Below are 19,352 nucleotides of genomic sequence, written 5' to 3' on the forward strand. Positions count from 1 at the left end.
TGGTTGGATATCTGTAATAGGGAACTTGACTGTAGTTAAAATAAAATATTTTATACCCTGAACGAAATAAAACACAGATAATTATATGAAAAACATGGACAGAAGTTATTTTTAAATCTAATTTCTATTTAATAAGTCAGGTAGAAACATATAAAGTAACTGAGTTGACCGTGACGTTATTCAATTCGATTTCATATAAATTCCATATTAGCAAATTCGTTTTGACAGTTCTTAAAAAGGAGCTGATTTGACTGGGAGGCAAGTAGCCTATTTACATGCGACGTTTACGTAATAATGTTAAATAGTATTTCAGGTAGAGTTGCATACAATACAATACAATACAAATATTCTTTATCGCCATAACAAGATGACATTAAAAAATTAAGCAGATAACTTTCATTAAGTATGGTAGACAACAGGCGGTCTTATCGCTAAAAAGCGATCTCTTCCAGACAACCTTTGGATAGTGGAGACAAAACACAAAAAACAACTGATTATTTGAGTAGGTGATGCCGTACAGTACTATACCTCCAGGAAGACGCCGGTGTTTGCATGCTTTCTAGATCTCTCCAAGGCCTTTGACCTAGTGTCATACAAAATTCTTTGGCAGAAGATGCAGAGCAGCGTCGGTCTTCCTGGTGAGGTGATCTCCCTGCTTAAATATTGGTACCATCAACAGAAGAATTGCGTGAGATGGGCTGGTAGGGATTCCGAGGAGTACGGGCTGGAGTGTGGGGTCAGGCAGGGGGGGATAACGTCTCCAAGGCTGTTCAACCTGTACGTCAACGGATTGATTGAGGAGTTAAGTAGCGCCAATGTCGGATGTTCGGTTGATGGTGTTTGCATGAACAACTTCAGCTATGCAGACGACATGGTGCTGCTTGCACCATCTCTGGGTGCTTTGCAAACCCTAATCGGTGTCTGTGAGAGATACGCAGGGAGCCATGGACTCAGATACAATGCCAGCAAAAGTGAATTTCTGATTTTCAAGGCTGGTACAAAAACGTATGAGACCCTGCCACCAATTACTCTATGTGGCACTAATCTGAACAGAGTCACGCATTTTAAGTATCTGGGTCATTGGGTCACTGAGGATCTCTCTGACAATATGGACATCGAGAGGGAGAGACGAGCGTTGTCCGTCCGTTGCAATATGTTGGCACGTAGGTTTTCAGGATGCACAAAGGGAGTCAAGGTTACTCTTTTTAGGGCATACTGCCAGTGCTTCTATACATGTAACCTATGGGTCAATTATACGCAGAGGACGTACAGCGCTCTTCGAGTGCAATATAATAACGCCTTTAGGATGTTGCTCGGTCTTCCACGTTGGTGCAGTGCATCAGGAATGTTTGCGGAGGCAAGCGTGGACGGCTTCCATGCGATTATAAGAAAACGCTGTGCCTCTCTGCTCAATAGGTTAAAAGGGAGCCCGAGCAGTATCCTGAGAGTGTTTGCCCGGAGGTGGGATTCACCAATGATGCGAAGATGGATCGGTCTGCACTCCAGTCTTGTAAATTATGATTATTAATAATAATATATAGCTTGATTTGATTATATTTCTATTGCCTAATTATTTATTCTATAATCCAGTTATATTTTTAATTTAATACATTGCATGTTGTTAAAATTTATCCCTAATTGTGTAAATAATATAATATATATAATTATAATTCTATTTTTTATTGGAATAATTGTGCTTATATAATTAATTTATGAGAGACATGTAACCTAATTTGGACATTGCCAGTAGCTTCTAATATTTAATTTCAACTTCTTTTTATTTTATTTTATTTTGTTATTAAGTACTTATTTTTTATAATTTTTGACATGTTTCCCATAATTTAATTAATGCTTTATTGTTAATGTGCGTTATTTGATGTTTATTTTAATCTCTAAATTGTAGGTCCTTAGTTATTTTGTCACCCATTGTATGAGCCATGTTGCTTGATTCAAATAAATAAATGAAATGAAATGAAATGAAATTAAGTGATAGAAAACGTCAAATAATCTTAATACTAATAAACATACATAAATAAGAAATAAAATAAACCTAAATATACCATATATATATTATTTGCACTCTGTCTACGATTTAAAATAATACAAAACTAAATACTGTTCTAAAGCCTCACAGGTTCAAATTTCAAGTGTATTCAAACAAAATAATGTTACATTATGTAAAAAAATTAAATTGTGTGTTAGTTAAATTGTGGCGTAGGCGAGAGGCTGGCAACCTGTCACTGCAATGTCACAGTTTCGTTTTCTTTCAACCCCTTATTTGCCAGGAGTGACACTGAAGCTTTAGTAGTTTCATGTGCTCTTTATGGGATACAGGCGTGATTGTATGTATGTATGTATGTAAAAAAAGTAAGTCTTAATGCTTTTGCGCAGAAATTGTTACATCAAAAACGATTTTAAATTTTTAACCTATGATGATCGTAATTTTCGCAATCGAGTAATAATAAATAAAGGTTGTAGTAAAAAAATAGTTACACTAGAAAATCATTACGGAAATACGGAATAAGTTTTTGAAAAAAAAAAAATTTTTTTTGGCACAAGCTTTTATCGCCGACTGTGCCTTTCTTTCAACAGCCATCTACTGCTCTCCGAGACGTTTCTAAAAACCCATTAATATTGCATTGTCATGTGATTTACATATATTATGTGTTCAAAATTTAAGCTCAATCGGAAACCGGGAAGTGGGTCAAATTTAGCTTCTACGTTTTGACGCACAGTAACATAGTAACAAGGCAAGTTGAATAAAAACTTGTAAAAAGAAGCCTACTCCACACTAACCTCACCAAATAGTTAACAGCGTTGCAAATCAACCGCCGGTCACACTTTGGGCGCTCGTTATACGAAGCGAACGTTCTCAATTTCAAATTAAGAACATTCTTTTTTCAAAAACTTTTTGAAAAGTGAACGCTAGTGATGTAACTACGGTGTCGTGTTATCGATTTTTTTTTCTCGGAAATCTATTTGTGTTGCGGGTTTTTTATTGAGCTGTGCTAGTTTATGGATTTCTTTAAGGTTTAGTGCTTGCATTATTCGTTGATTTTTGTAGGTTTGTTGTGTTTTATATGATTGATAGGAGTCTTGTGTTTTTCGGCTGACTGATCCAGGCAGGCAATTATGGTCGCGCGATAAATGATAAAACATCTGGCCGTCCCTATCGCACTTATTAATAGTGCGATAGGGACGGGCTGATATTTTATCGTCTATCGCGCGACCATGCTACCCGTGCAGAGTGGGTAATATTTTTGTCGTTAATTTTTGATGCCAGCCTGAATGGCTTGAAAATTTTGATTGGGTTCAAATGTATTGAAAAATGATATTCTAATCATTCTTGTAATGTTATTCGAGCATGTTATTTATGTGAAAAAAAAACGATTGAAGGTTTAAAATGCAACCCTTTTTATACGGAGCTAGGAGGCTAGGAGCAAATCCAATTGACATCTTATTTATTAAAATAATAAAATTTAAGCATATTATGCTCAGTAGTTTTACGGGTCTTTAATATCACTAATGTTGATCTTGTTGTTGTTGTTTTTATAACACGGGACTCGAGACTTAGCCTCAACGACGTTGAACAACGACAACGAAATGACCGTTTTCGATGCTTTACCGTGTGGTTGTTTCATTTTTTCGCTTTACCATAGATAAAATCCGTGAAGGATATTTTAAACATAACATAAACTAACATAATTACTATACCATAACTAATTTGTTCATACGGTTTTGTTGGCATTGTTATTAAACAAATACAGATGTCTACTGACTAATAATAATGTACTAAGTTAATATTGTAATACCTATACTCCTTTGTTAAGTCCAACAACCTTATAGTAGCTATTAGCTATATCGGAGCGGTCAGAGTGTTCAAAAATATCTGAAATTGAATTCTATTGCTTTGATGACCTTCAGATTGTTATAATTGCGATTATTAGATGACTTATGTACAAACTTAATGACTGTTATAAGATTTTCAAGGTTAATATTAATACAAAATGTCATCTGCGCGGACTTTTGACAGTTTTGAATTTATCGTTTTGATCCGACTCGAAGGACCAACACAGTAAGGGTCAGTCCTCAAGTTCAGTTCAAATACGTATTTTATTATTATACCTAAGTCGAGAAATGTTAATCGATTAAACTAATATGAAAGAAAAAAACGCGTATCTAAACACACTATGTGATAAGAAATTTATTTTTGTAAGATTTTATTTAACAAACAAACATTGCACGTAATAAATTAATGCTTGAATGGTCATATCCCAAGTTAGACTTAACTACTTGCATGTCATATATATCGCAATATTATTGAGATAAAAGTTGACATACATATGCATGTAACCATGCAACGATGTGCATCTGATGATGGACACAGGAGGAGGCCATAGGAACTACATATCGACGGCGAAGTAACAAGAACTCCTAAGTACAGGTCGATTACAAAGATATGTATAACTTTTTCACCTTATTACAATGCAATAAGGTGAAAAAGTGGATACATATCTCTGTAGTCGACTGTACTTAGGAGTTCTTGTTACTTCGCCGTCGATATATGCAATAAAAAAAATTAACTTGTATTTGGGTTTGTTAAAATGGTTTCTATGATAATTATTCGTCCCACGTAGAAACAAAAGTACAGTCTCCGTACGGGTATCGACATAATTTATAAAAAAAAAAAAAAAAAAAAATATATATTGGGGGACACCTTATACAGATCAACTTAGCCCCAAACTAAGCAAAGCTTGTACTATGGGTGCTAAGCGACGATATACATACTTAAATAGATAAATACATACTTACATACAAAGAAAACATCCATGACTCAGGAACAAATATCTGTGCTCATCACACAAATAAATGCCCTTACCGGGATTCGAACCTGGGACCGCCTGGTATATTCATAAATTTGCTTGACAATCGCCAATATTATCTAACAATCAAGCTCTACCTAAGTCTACATTACAACAACAACATACAACAACAACATACAATCACGCCTGTATCCCATAAAGGGGAGGCAGAGCACATGAAACTACTAAAGCTTCAGGGCCACTCTTGGCAAATAAGGGGTTAAAAGAAAACGAAACTATAACTACATTCACACACACACACACACACACACGCGCACACTCATTAAATGTCACTTCCACATATGCATGTCTGCCCTGTTTACTTAGTTTAAATAGCTTTTTTTTTTATTGTCTCTGTGCATGCACTTTTCTAGAATTTAATGTAATTTGTATTACCTTTGTAAAAATATTTTTCAAAAAACAAAACGGCCAACATATTCCGTTTAGACAAAGTCCCACAGTTAAATCTATTTTTTCGGTTCCCGAGATACAGGCTGCGCCTAGTTTGGGGCCGACGGATATAACCTTAATGGCAAAAATGTAATTATGTTAAGTTCTGCTTGGAAATGTACCTATATAGATATTTTTTGGCAAATAAACGATTTATGATTATGATTATGATTATTACAACAATAATTCAATAAAAATACAATATATTTCGGACCAACTCGGTCTGCATCTGACAGTTAGACACTTGTTACATGTATCAGCCCCTTTATTTTTAAAACTAAATCCCGTTCCATTTTCAACTCAAACTGTTACGTTACAGAGTCGTGTTTCCCTTGCATGGTATATTAGGTCTTAGTATATTAGGCATAATTACATGATTAAATTGTGCTGGTTAGTATAATTGGGAATGCTGGCTGTCTGAGTCCAGTTTGAGCGCGACCATGGTCCGTGTGTGTTGCAAAAGCACGTTCGAAAATCGAAGCGGTTTGAATCGGTAAATGTGGTCGAAAACCTTAAACATGTAGAAACTTATCCATCACTATCTTGTACTTAAAAGTTAATCTCTTGTCAGTGGAGTATTTTCCAGTTTTCCGCTGACTTTTTGATACTTACGATACTATTTGGTACTTTTTCTTTCACTTGATCTATGTAACTGCGTTTGGGCTTTCATCTACCACTTTGCGTCCTATTCGCCACTCCAGAATAGTTTTAAACATATATCGTCCGACGAACTGGTAATCTGTAAGCCCATTGCCCCTTTACTTGTGGAAGTCACAAGTGTCTGTCATATACAAAATCCTATACATGCACTCCCTGTTGTGAGAGAACTTGTCACGGCCGAACGTCTACGATAAATAATAAATAAATATTATAGGACATTATTACACAGATTGACTGAGTCCCACGGTAAGCCCAAGAAGGCTTGTGTTGTGGGTACTCGACAACGATATACATAATATACAAATACTTATATACATAGAAAACATCCATGACTCAGGAACAAATATCCGTGCTCATCACACAAATAAATGCCCTTACCAGGATTCGAACCCGGGACCGCGGCTTAGCAGGCAGGGGCAGTATGGTTCTCGCGAAAATGCCCACATACAGTAGAGTTCATAAATATGTGTACTTTTCTTGACCTTAATCTATGCAATAAGGTGAAAAAACGTACACATATTTATGAACTCGACTGTACAATTTCAAAGGAATAAATACACAACTAACAAGTATATCGCGTGGTATCGGTTACGTTTGTGCAGATGCAGGTTGACCTATAAACATGCGGACGGTGTTATGCAACAACGCGCATGAATTGACAACGTTTCAAAATTTTCAATGTCCTTAAATCGAAAACCATTTTGAGATATACGCCTGTAGATCACAAAAATATATTTTTCAATATTTTTTTTCCTTATTTTTAGTAAAAAATTCTTAAAAATAGTTTAAAGGGGAAGTGACGTCACATAGTCAATTCAGACTATTCAGAGCTGCCACTATAAACAAAAAAATCTTCCGGTTGGGAAGTCACTTGAGTCTGACTGTTACACTTATCACCGCTCGTAGTATGGAGACTAGAGGTAAGGAGCGAAAGCTTTAAGTTTCGCTCCTTACCTCTAAAGAAGTGCAGATATAAAACCAGGTGGCGCTGCAATTGCAGGTACATAAGGGTATGACACGTCATTTTCGACTGTTCTACTTTGACAGATTTCTCTCCTTATACTTCTACATTCCATAGCTCGTAGTTATTTAATATTTGTTGACAATGACACTTGACAGTCAGACATCTCGGACTGTTTAAGCTGACTGTTAAAACTTTTTTTAGGAATGATTTTGTCGTTTTCTTAGGTGTATGAAACAACACATGTGACGTCACGAAGCTGTGTCTTGAAGTTTGTAACTTACGCTCTTTCTGTTCGAAGTAGTAATAAAAAGGGAATTTCGCATTAAAATAGCAGTTTTTGGGAAAAATAAAAAAATACGTGTATCTTTAAATATTCAGTTCTTTCGAACCAAACAATAAAAAGTAGTAGTCGAAAATATGAAATGTTGTCAATTATATTTACTATAGGATTTTATTTATTGACAGCTAAGCGGCTATAGTATGCGATAGTGAAAATAATTGCAGTCAGTTTCAGAGCATTTCTTTTTTTTGCCATTTTTTTTATTTTTGATTTATTTAGGGAATTTTATGTCAATTGTACTCAGAATCACGTGTACTTTCAATCTCACTGGGAGACAAAAAGTGTCCCAGAATGTCCATACATTTTTGTTACTTTCCTCTTTTGTTACTCCACATAACATGTATGGAAAATGGTAACAAAATAAGAAAAAATCGTATGGGACAATTTTTTTAACTACTAGGATTGAAAAAGCTAGTGATTCTGAGTAGAAAATTAGAAATAGCATATTTTTTTTTCAAAATATCACATTTTATAAATGTGGATTAAAATTTTGAAAAAACCCCCGACGACGACATAGTGGACCGATTTTCATGAAACATGGCTAAGAACACTCCCGACTAACTCAGCTTTCAGACAAAAAAAACTAAATCTAAATCGGTTCATCCGTTCGGGAGCTACGATGCCACAGACAGACACACACACAGACAGACAAACCGACAGACAGACAGACAGACAGACAGACAGACGGACAGACAGACAGACACGTCAAACTTATAACACCCCTTCGTTTTTGCGTCGGGGGTTAAAAAAAGAAATGCTCTTCAGCGTAATCTGTAATTGACTTACATTGTAGTGAAGGAATAATGTAAGGCCAGGGACCCATTTCTCGAAGCTATAAGTTAAAACTGAAAGTTACTTACAAGCGGAAGTCTCTTTCCAACTTGTCATATTAGACATTGACTACCACTTGTAAATTGTAACTTGTAGCTTCGAGAATGGACCCCAGGTGTCAAAATGTCAGGGTTTTGTCAAGAAGCATCTACCTAATTAGTCGGTTTCTGTAAGAATTTTTATATGGTCTCGAAACTAGGTATTTGACAAATTTTCTGTTTTTTTTTGTAAGAATAATCTTACTCAAAAAGCTGTAGGGTAGAGATACCGTTTATGAATTTAAAAGCTTTGACATAACATTGTTAAGAAGAATAGGCGACTATATTAATTATACTGCGGGCGAAAATAGATTTCAGAAATCACTTCTACTTATTTCGATTCGCTATGTCCATTTGTGACATTTCATCGCGTGTTTACAGTTTATAGTACCATACATTGAATTTTAAAATTAATAAGGTATATCGTGCTATTCGTGCTTGTATTCGTCACGTTTGTCCAACAGTAGGCTGACCTTTTAATGGGTTGGATGGTGTTATGCAACACCGAATATCTAAAAAAAAAGTAGTGATTTAAGCTTGAACATATAACAATAGGAAAGTTTCCTTAACTCAGAATTTTTTTTGACAAAGTAGCTTGTTTTAGCATCCCAGTTTTTATAAAATACGCCAGGGCACGTAGCCAAATGTACAAACGCTTACGTCATCGTAACTAGCTATGTCAATCGCTCTCTGTATTGGCACTAGGGCTTCCAAATACCGGACCTTATCCAATACCGATATTCAGTCCGGTATTGGCGATTTCAATACCGGGATCCCGGGACCGGTCTGGCTCAGTCGGTAGTGACCCTGCCTGCTAAACCGCGGTCCTGGGTTCGAATCCCGGTAAGGGCATTTATTTGTGTGATGAGCACAGATATTTGTTCCTGAGTCATGGATGTGTTCTATGTATATAAGTATGTATTTATCTATTTATGTATATCGTCGCTTAGCACTAAGTATGTATATCGTCGCTTAGGCTAAGTTGATCTTGTAATTTGTCCCCAATATTTATTTTTATTTATATTTACAAGTCGCTTTTCGGTGAAGGAAAAAATCATGAGGATACCGGACTAATCCCAAAAAGGCCTAGTTACCCTTCGAGTTGGAAGGTCAGATGGCAGTCGCCTTGGGGTTGTCAAAGCGGACCCCAGGCTCTCATGAGTCTTGGCAAAGGCATGGAGGATGACTAGTGTTTACTGTGGTTACTTAGCCAACAGTTAAGTCTCTGACAAAGCTGGCTTACCACACTATATACATAACAAACTACATGTCAAAAACCTTTATTTATGGACTGCAATCACTGACTCGTGAACTGAATCAATTACCTCTGCATTGTAAAATAATAAACGTGGTTTTTCACATTCATGAATAATGCATGTGTGTGCATTTATTTCTGTTTGCAGTGACCTATTAAAAGGCCAAGCCAGAGTGGACTTGGGTTGAGGTTATGCAAAGATGAACAATTATTTTTAGCTAATTTCTCGACACAAGATAAAAACTGTTTTTTTTTTTTTTAATATTATGGCGGCACCTTACTCAATCAACCTAGCCCCAAACCAAACTTAAGCGAAGTTTGTATTATGAGTGCTAGGCTACGATATACATACTTATAAAGATAAATACGTACTTATATGTATACAGAAAACATCCATGACTCAGGAACAAATATCTATGTTCAGCACACCAATAAATGCCCTTTACCGGGATGCGAACCAAGGACCCATCGGCTTAGCAGGCAGGGTCACTAGTGTCACACTACCGACTGCGCCAGATCGGTCATCAGTTTTAGCATAGTAGTCTAATCTAGTATTTAAACTAAAGGTGTGGGTGTCATCTAAACCAGCATATTTTTTTCTTGATGTTTTAAGAGTTTTTAGACACACCTCGGAGAATGGCGCTCAAATCTATGAAAGAGGCGCGTTCCTACGCACAGTCTAAGCTCGTGTAGTCGAACGCATACCATACTTGTGTGAGTGAGATATGACGGATCGACTGGTCGCGTTCTTGACGTAACTGTGAGGTAATCGCGAGCGGGTGGGCGACGCTTTCAGCGGGGAGCGGGAGTGGTCATACTGTACGATAGTACTCTTTATTATACTGTGCTTTAGAGATACAGGTTTTTTTTAAGACATTACTTATCTTGGCTCATAAGAGCTCAGTGCCAATAACTATAGTATATATAGCAAGTAAATCAGCTATGTGGTCTGGTCGTGACGTTGACCCGATAACGTGGATGGCGTTATGCAACACCCACATTATTTATTCCATTGATTTATCTGTCTAGGAGTAGACAAGTTCATTTGCTCGTTGGTGTGATATTAAAGCTGTTGTATGAAAACCTCTAAGTTTGTTTTAAACATGGAAGTTATGCGTTACTAAGCAGTTTACTTAGTTTAAAAGTGGAAAATGTCTGCCTTAGATGAGACTTGAACTCACGGCTTCTGGAGCCTAGAGGCATCGATTGCAGACGTTTCTGCTAATCAGAAGTTAAAGTTTACTAAGTTGCTCCTTAAGAATTGGTTGACTAAATCCTTTACTGAAAGTCATAAGACCGAGAAGTGAATTTTAGTCTGGTCTTCGAATTAAGATTTCTAGTTAGCTTAATTTTAATATAAATAATGTCAAATCACTTGTAAATCTCTCGTTGTTTAGGACAAGGATTGCATAATCCTTAACTGTACACCAAGTTTGTACGCGACTAACTAAAGCGACCGACTTAATCCCGCCTTTGCTTGTGTTAGTAAACGGGTTACGACTTACGAGTAGATAACCGTGACGTGATCCGGAGTTGCTGGGATAATTATTTAAGATTTGGACCAATTCTTCTACTTCATATCTAACTTTCTACGTTTCTAAAACAATTAGGAAACATTATTTTCATTTTGTTCAAATGTATTAATCTTGTATTAAAATTTCCACAGAATATTTCCAATTAAATAAATACACTTTTAAAAATAAATAAATAAAAAAGCCTTTTATTTCTCGCAAATTAACTTATAGAATAATAATCTTACAAAAAAATAATATTAGCATATAATTAATTGTATCATTAAAAATAATTATATCATTTGATTATGTGACTCTATATCATGCAGTTACAGTACTTATTTTATATTATTACACTATTTAAGATTGAATTTAATTTAAGAAATTGACTTAATTAATTAATTGACTTATCAGTACAAGGCGAGAACCCCTCTTAGTTGAGGGTAAAGGCCTCCTCCAGAGATGCCCAGTAGTCTCTATCTTTTGCTAGTGTCATCCATTGCTCGCCAGCCGTATGCGTGATATCGTCTTCCCATCTGGCTCTCGGTTTTCCGCGTTTCCTTTTTCCTAGTGGCCCCGGCCATTTTGTTAGCACGGTTGTCCAGCGATCATTGCTCATGCGGGCTACGTGGCCTGCCCATCGCCATTTCATTTTTTTTGAGTAACTTAAGGCGTCTATTACTCCAGATACTTGTCTTATTTTAGAGTGGCGTATTTTTTGAATCTTTCTGATATTTAACATGCTTCTTTCCATACTTCGTTGGCATGAGTTTATTTTGTTTTTTATTTGCATTGTAAATTTCCATGTCTGGCAAGCGTAGGTGAGCGACGGCAATAGGCAGGTATCCATTACTTTTTTCTTTATCTTTACAGGTATCTGACTTTTGAAAATCTCCTTCATGCTCCAATACTTATTCCATGCTCCTTTCACTCTTCTGTCGATTTCCATTTCGTTGCTTTCTTTTTCGAAAGATATTAGCTTGCCCAAGTATATGTATGACTCTACATATTCCAGCGGTACGTTTTCGATGATTATTGGCTGTTTTAATGAATTTGTCATTATTTTGGTCTTACTGAAATTCATTTCTAGGCCTACTTCTCTACTTGATTTTTGTAGAGTGTTTATCATGTATACCAGGTTTGCACTGTTTTCTGATAGCAAGACCAAGTCGTCTGCGAACCTCAGGTGGCTTATGAGTTTTCCATTTATATTCAAGCCTACTCTTTTCCAGTTTAATTTGCTTATGACCATTTCCAGCACAGCTATAAAAATTCTGGGTGAGAGCGGGTCCCCCTGTCTCGTTCCTCTTTTTATTGGAAAAGATGGTCCCGTTGACTCCAGTTTCACTCTGCTAGTACCGTTGTCATAGAGATATTGCAGAATCTTAATGTATTTTGACTCTACATTTTGAGCTGCTAGGGCTTGCCATATTGATGAATAATGTAGAGTGTCAAAGGCTTTTTGGTAATCGATGAAGGCTATGTAGAGCGTCCTTCTAAACTCTTGGTACTTCTCTATAAGTAGCTCTACAGAATGGATGTGGTCAATTGTAGAATAGCCTTTGCGAAATCCAGCTTGCTCGATTGGTTGATAAATTTCTAATGTAGGACTTATTCTTTTCTCTATTATGGACGAGAATAACTTGTATAATGCAGGAAGGAGACTGATAGGTCTGTAGTTACTTATATCTTTGGGATCTCCTTTTTTGTACAATAGTATAATATTTGACTCTGACCATTGCTTAGGTGTGGTTCCAGTATGTAATATTTTATTAATCAGTATTTTTAGAGGTGTAGCGAGAAGAGTACAGGCAATTTTTATTGATTCGTTAGTTATCCTGTCGGGTCCTGGGCTTTTTTCCAATTTGAGCTGCTTTATTGCGCCGATAATTTCTATTTCGTCCGCTGGTTTTGGCTCTGACGAGTTTCCTGATTCATCTGGGTTATAAGAAGACTTTTACCAAAAACATATTCATTGTACAAATAACTGCCAGTGTCCTTTTTCACTACAGTGACGTTGACATAGAGACTCGTACTTTTGCATCCAAAGTAATACATACGTAATCTCACACCTGTATTCTAAAGAGGTGTAGGCAGAGCACATGGAACTGATCAACTTCCAGTGCCACTTTTAGCAATTACAGGGTTGAAACTAAACTAAAATGTGATGCTGATGTCGTAGTGACAGTTTCTTAATCCACATCACAAATGAATCCTAATTCAAATTATTGCATAATGCCATTCGCACTTAAAACCTGAACGTTTTAACGGCAACCCGATTTAGTGGCAATGCCAAATGCACTAGCAGACGGTTGTCGAAACAGGGAAGCGCGCTGATTGCTCGAGAGTTTACACTGGAGAAATGTGGGCAGAACGTAGAGGTATATCCAAGAAGATTTAATTACATAACATAAACAGGAACAGGTAGATGTTAACGAACATGTACTTACTACTGACTATTAGAAACCATTTTCTAAAACTACTATTAAAACGCCGGTTCTCCGCCTAGTATGCATAACTTGGCCTAGCTTGGTTTTGATGTGATGACGGCACTTTTTTAAAGCAGGTTTCACACAATTTACTAAATTAAATATTATAAGTTGCTTTTGCGGAACTTGCACTACAAACAAAATAATGCGTTGCCCCATCTACTGTCATTTCTGTCAGAAAGTTTATGCAAAAAATAATTACAACCGTTTGTGATAGGTACAGCACGTTTCTTGTCTTTGCCTCTTAAAACTTGGGATAAGACCCCCTCTAGCGGCGCAGTGTCAGCTTCATACATCATAAAATACCATTAAGTTCATCCTCACTTTCTCGACACGTGGCAAACCAAGAACAAACGGGCCTCTCGCTCGTTTTTGCCCAGAACGAATGAGCCACCTTCTGAGGTTGTTTCCCTTGCGCTATTATGATATGGGGTTCTTCAAGAAGCAGGTATTTACGGTTCTCAAAAATCGGCAACGCATAAGTGCTCCCCTGATGTCCATGTGCGGCGCTGACTGCTTCCCATCAGGTCAGGCGGCTCGTCTGCTCGTTTGTTGCGTATTTCATAAAAAAGTGAACGTCTACCTATGCCTTATTTCTCTTAAGGTTACAAAAGATCTCTTTCCAATTGTACTTTTTGGCGCATGAATTCTGTTCTAAGCTCTCGATAAGTTGTGTTGGCTTATTGCAGAGTTCTGACTCTTTCTGGTTGATCTTACTATTTCGCTCTCGTCCTCTCTTTTTTAGGAGTACTCTTCTTTGCTTAGTTCTGAAAATGAAAATACTTTATCAGTAATTTATTGTAAAGTTGATAGTTTGTGTTGTGTGTAATAAAAAGCGGAAATGCCCGAGAAAGGTATCCTCAAGGTGACGAGTATGGCCACTGTGGCTGAAGAGCCGAAGGAACCAGTGAAACCTTCAGCGAGGAAACGACACTCGGTCATATCTAGGAGGAGTGATGTTTGTAAGTGGACCCTTTTAAGCAAAACTCTCACGTTTCCGGACGCTCAATTTTATGGATGCACATAAAAACTATAAATAGAATCTAACTAGAACAATTTACACTCAAAGAATTCTTGTCAAAAACTCACAAACCGAGTCAAACCGAAACATTTGCTGGCGACAGCCTGTCAAGCGTTTCCTACTATAAATGCCACAAATATTTACATATTTCAGAGTCATATGTCTTCTTATTCTACTAGTAGTAAAACTAGGTATTTGTACGGGCTATTACCACGGTACAGAATATACAATAGTTATAACTAGTAAACAAACTAAATAATGGCGTCGCGCCAAATCTAATTCGTAGGATTACTACGGATATTACCTTGACCGAGTGTCCTATTACTCGTAGGTACTTTATCCGTATTGGACTTATCAACTATCATGTAGAACCAAAGTACCTTATAATAATAATAAAAATATTTTTATTACTATAACTACCAACACAAATACATGAGAAAAAATTACAAACAAAAAAAAATGACGCAGGAAATGTCTGCATAAATTGATAAGAAGCAGGAATGTAAAAAACCAACTATTTTTGGTTCCCTTTTTTTCAAAAACAACTTAGTAAAGTCATATTTTTTTGAAAACCTACTTTTTCAGCATAACTAATTACTAATGTGTGTTATTTTAAAAAAACTTCCTAAATCAGTAAAATATATTAGTCATATTTTAAACTCTCGTTAAGACACGATTATTTTAAAAAAGAAATGAGGATGGTTCTTTATTGTTTAGCCACGATTTTTTTTTCTCCTTTGATCTTGCTTATAATGTTCAAATTCAATCTCTTTAATGTTGCTGATACTAAATGTCATTGCCAAGATTTAGGGAAACCTATTTACATTCCTAATATTTGGAAAGTCAATGGTAAATTTAAAAGTGGAAAATGTCTGCCTTGGGTGAGACTTGAACTCACGGCCTCTGGAGTTCAAGTCTCACCCAAGGCAGACATTTTCCACTTTTAAATTTATTCTAAGCCTAGTGGCATCGATTGCAGATGTTTCTGCTAATCAGAAGTTAAAGTCAATGGTATTCAGATGCTCTTTGTCAAAAAATCATAATTGAGCAATTCCCGTTAAGTTTGTAAATTTGGATCACGTCTCCGTTTTGGATAAAAATTGGTAGGCTGATAGAGTCCATGATGCTGAGCAAGATCCACTAGGTTTCCCAAAATGTCCTAGGTTGATTGTATGAAACTTTCCTTTGTTGTTACCGAAAATGTATAGAAATCTGGTAACAAAAAAGGAAGCTTAAGGTTTCATACAAACTACGTAGGATATTTTGGGAAACCTAGTGGATCTTGCTCAGCATCGTGGACTCTATCAGCCTACCAATTTTTATCAAAATCGGAGACGTGATCCAAATGTACACACTTAACGGGGATTGGTCAATTAATCCAAATCAATAATTATCATGAAATGTCAAGAAAGTTCTATAGTCCATACTCTCTCCCATTTCTATGAGAAATAATATCTCCAATCCCACAGGGTCGTCATCAGAAGAAGACGAAGGCATCCAACCCCATGAGAAGGCTATCGCAGCCGGCACCCCTAACCCTAACTACTGCGTGAGGAACGTAGAACAACATGCGTTCGGACGGAGAGAGATAGAGATAGCTGAGCAGGAGATGCCGGGGATCATGGCTTTAAGAGCGAGAGCTAAAGAAGATAAACCACTTAAGGATGCCAAAGTAAGTACCATACTGTTTACTACTGAAAAAGAAGCAGAATGAGGTAATATTGATAAACTAGGGTCATCAAAAGAAGAGAAGGTTAACGCGAAACAAGATGCTTATAGGAGAGAGATAGAAATAGTTGAAAATAAGGAGGATAAACCACTTAAGGATGCTAAAGTAAGTACTGGCACGTGTACTACTATCACACTAATAAAACTAAGTAGAAATCCCAACAAAAATGAACACAAGACAATCCAAAAAAACGATAAAGCAGTCTACAGAAATAGCTGAGCAGGAGATGCCGGGGATCATGGCTTTAAGAGCCAGGGCTAAAGAAGATAAACCACTTAAGGATGCTAAAGTAAGTACCATACTGTTTACTACTGAAAAAGAAGCAGAATGAGGTAATATAGAGAAACTAGGGTCATCAGAAGAAGATAAGGTTAACGTGAAACAAGATGCTTATAGGAGAGAGATAGAAATAGCTGAGCAGGAGATGCCAGGGATCATAGTTTTAAGAGCCAGAGCTAAGGAGGATAAAGCACTTAAGGATGCTAAAGTAAGTACTATTCAAAAAGTCACACTATTCAAAAATAATGGCTAAGTAGAAATCTCGACAAAAGAGACCAAGGTACGCTGTAAAACGGTGGATAGACTGCGTGGAAGGGGATCTTCGTGAAATTTAAAAATTCAGAAATTGGAGGAAGGAGGCAATGAACCAGACTCCAATGCAAGTGCAAAAAACACTAGATACGAGCCGTAAAAGAGACTCGTTAGGTATATTGTAGACAGTTATTCTCTCAGTATAGTTTCTTTCTATATGACACATTATGCTGTTGAAATATATACATAGAGTTAGCTGAACAGAATACTAAGTATAATGACGACTCAGTAGTTAATCTCCCGCGATCGGTATTTGGCTCCCTCGCTCGCGCCGCGTGCGACCTTGGCAGCGCCACACAGCCGCGTACTGACGCGACCGGCATCATCCGGTTCCGCTTGTACTCTCTGCGCCTCGCTCGCAGAGCGCTACTCAAGGACAAACCGCGGGGCGCTAAATTTGTTAGAAGAATTACTACTGAGTCATCCTTGTACTGTGCTAAGGATATGCTAGATTCAGGATTTCAAGAGCAAGAACTAAGGATGATGATATTGATGAAATTAATGAAATAAGAAGCATGGTTTCCACAGTCCTTTCAGTCAGTTTTTTGGGAGCTACGAAAGCACATTTTCCCTACCAATATTTTAACGAATTTATTTTTTACAGATTGTGGGCTGCACACACATCAACGCTCAAACGGCGGTTCTCATCGAAACGTTGGCCGCATTGGGAGCCACAGTACGCTGGGCGGCTTGCAATATCTACAGCACGCAGAATGAAGTGGCAGCAGCTTTAGCACACGCAGGTACTTATATACACACACTACACAACAAAACACATCTTCACAACTGTTTTGTGCACACACGTCAACGCTCAAACGGCGGTTCTCATCGAAATGTTGGCTGCATTGGGAGCCACAGTACGCTGGGCGGCTTGCAATATCTACAGCACGCAGAATGAAGTGGCAGCAGCTTTAGCACACGCAGGTACTTATATACACACACTACACAACAGCACACATCTACACAACTGTTGTGTGCGCACACGTCAACGCTCAAACGGCGGTTCTCATCGAAACGTTGGTCGCATTGGGAGCCACAGTCCGCTGGGCGGCTTGCAACATCAACAGCACACAGAATGAAGTGGCAGCAGCTTTAGCACACGCAGGTACTTATATACACACACTACACAACAGCACACATCTACACAACTGTTGTGTGCACACACGTCAACGCTCAAACGGCGGTTCTCATCGAAACGTTGGCAGCATTGGGAGCCACAGTGCGCTGGGCAGCTTGCATTGAGCATGAAGTTGCACCAGCTTTAGCACACGCAGGTACCTTTTTTTTATAAATGGGCTTACTCTTGGCCACAGACTAGCCAAAGGCAAAGACGTGGCCTACGATGGAGTGAGCTCGCCCAGAAGATGCCTGTTCAAGTGTTCACCCTTGATTGCCGGGTATTATATGAGCTCGGAAATATAGCCGCTGGCAAGGACCTAAAGCATAATAAATATAAAAACGAGTACTATCGTACAGTATGGCCACTCCCGCTCCCCGCTGAAAGTGCCGACCACCTACTCTCGGTTACCTCACAGTTACCGCCTGTCAAGAACGCGACCAGTCGACCTGTCATATCTCACTCATACAAGCATGGTACGCGTTCGCCTACACGAGCTTAAACTGTGTGCGTAGGAACGCGCCTCTTTCATATACTTAATCGCCATTCTCCAATGTGTGCTCAGGCATTGGATGCCTTGGTCAGTTTTTTTTCTTTCATAATCTGAACCTAATTTATTTCAGTTTTAAATCTCAAATGTATAAAGCTTTTGTCTAAACTATATCTGAGCATTTCTTTTTTCTTTCGCCACTTTTATGAAATGTGATATTTTTGAAAAAAAAAATATGGTAGTTCTACTCAGAATCACTAGCTTCTTCAATCCTAGTAGTTAAAAAAATTGTCCCATACGATTTTTCCTTACTTTGTTACCATTTTCCATACATGTTGTGTGGGGTAACAAAAGAGGAAAGTAACAATAATGTATGGAAATTCTGGGACACTTTTTGTCTCCCAGTGAGATTGGAAGTACTCGTGATTCTGAGTGCAATTGACCTAAAATTCGCTAAAAAAATCAAAATAAAAAAATGGCAAAAAAAGAATGCTCATCTAATGTCGATGTTCGAAAACAAATCCACTAGTAACATTGTCCTTGATTGATTGGCTCCTTCATCATTGTTTTACTACCACTATTTTACAATAGTCAATACAGTACAGTAGTTTTCGCTAGCTCGTAATCACATGGTTATTCAGTTAGGAGGTCGAACTATTTAGTTCTGGCTCTACCTCAGAGATGGCGGGGGGCGCCATAAGCCCTCGGTAATTGTGGCATACACTGGAAAATTTCGACTCTTGCCGCCGTGACCAGTTGGCCGAGCGGTTTCAGGCATCCGTGGCTATAACGGAGTACGCTGGTTCGAATCCAGCATTGTACACTTGGAGGCGTTGGTAATTTTTTCTTTGTATATAACATTTATTTCAGTTTATAGTTAATATAGTAGTGTGCCTACTAAAAAAACACAAATTAAAATATTTTCTATGAAAGCAATTTAATTTGTTCTTATAGTCAATACAGTTAACCACTCTTGGGCCTTATTACAATTACCTACACAAGAA

General features: G+C 37.5%; 1 protein-coding gene across 4 annotated transcripts in view; it reads left to right on the forward strand.

The window, feature by feature from the left end:
* LOC125238654 (adenosylhomocysteinase-like 1) overlaps nucleotides 1-19,352 on the forward strand; it is a 52,177-nt gene that overhangs the window by 20,718 nt on the left and 12,107 nt on the right. For 2 of the 4 annotated variants that reach the window (XM_048146036.1, XM_048146038.1), the window contains exons 2-3: nucleotides 15,891-16,093; nucleotides 17,346-17,484. In XM_048146036.1, the coding sequence (XP_048001993.1) occupies nucleotides 15,891-16,093; nucleotides 17,346-17,484 (342 nt within the window). Of the gene's footprint in view, nucleotides 1-14,156; nucleotides 14,363-15,890; nucleotides 16,094-16,363; nucleotides 16,440-17,345; nucleotides 17,485-19,352 lie in introns of those variants that run through there. The other 2 variants (XM_048146037.1, XM_048146039.1) reach the window with 2 other exon arrangements.

This window comes from Leguminivora glycinivorella, chromosome 24 (assembly GCF_023078275.1).
Source record: "Leguminivora glycinivorella isolate SPB_JAAS2020 chromosome 24, LegGlyc_1.1, whole genome shotgun sequence".
NCBI lineage: Eukaryota > Metazoa > Arthropoda > Insecta > Lepidoptera > Tortricidae > Leguminivora > Leguminivora glycinivorella.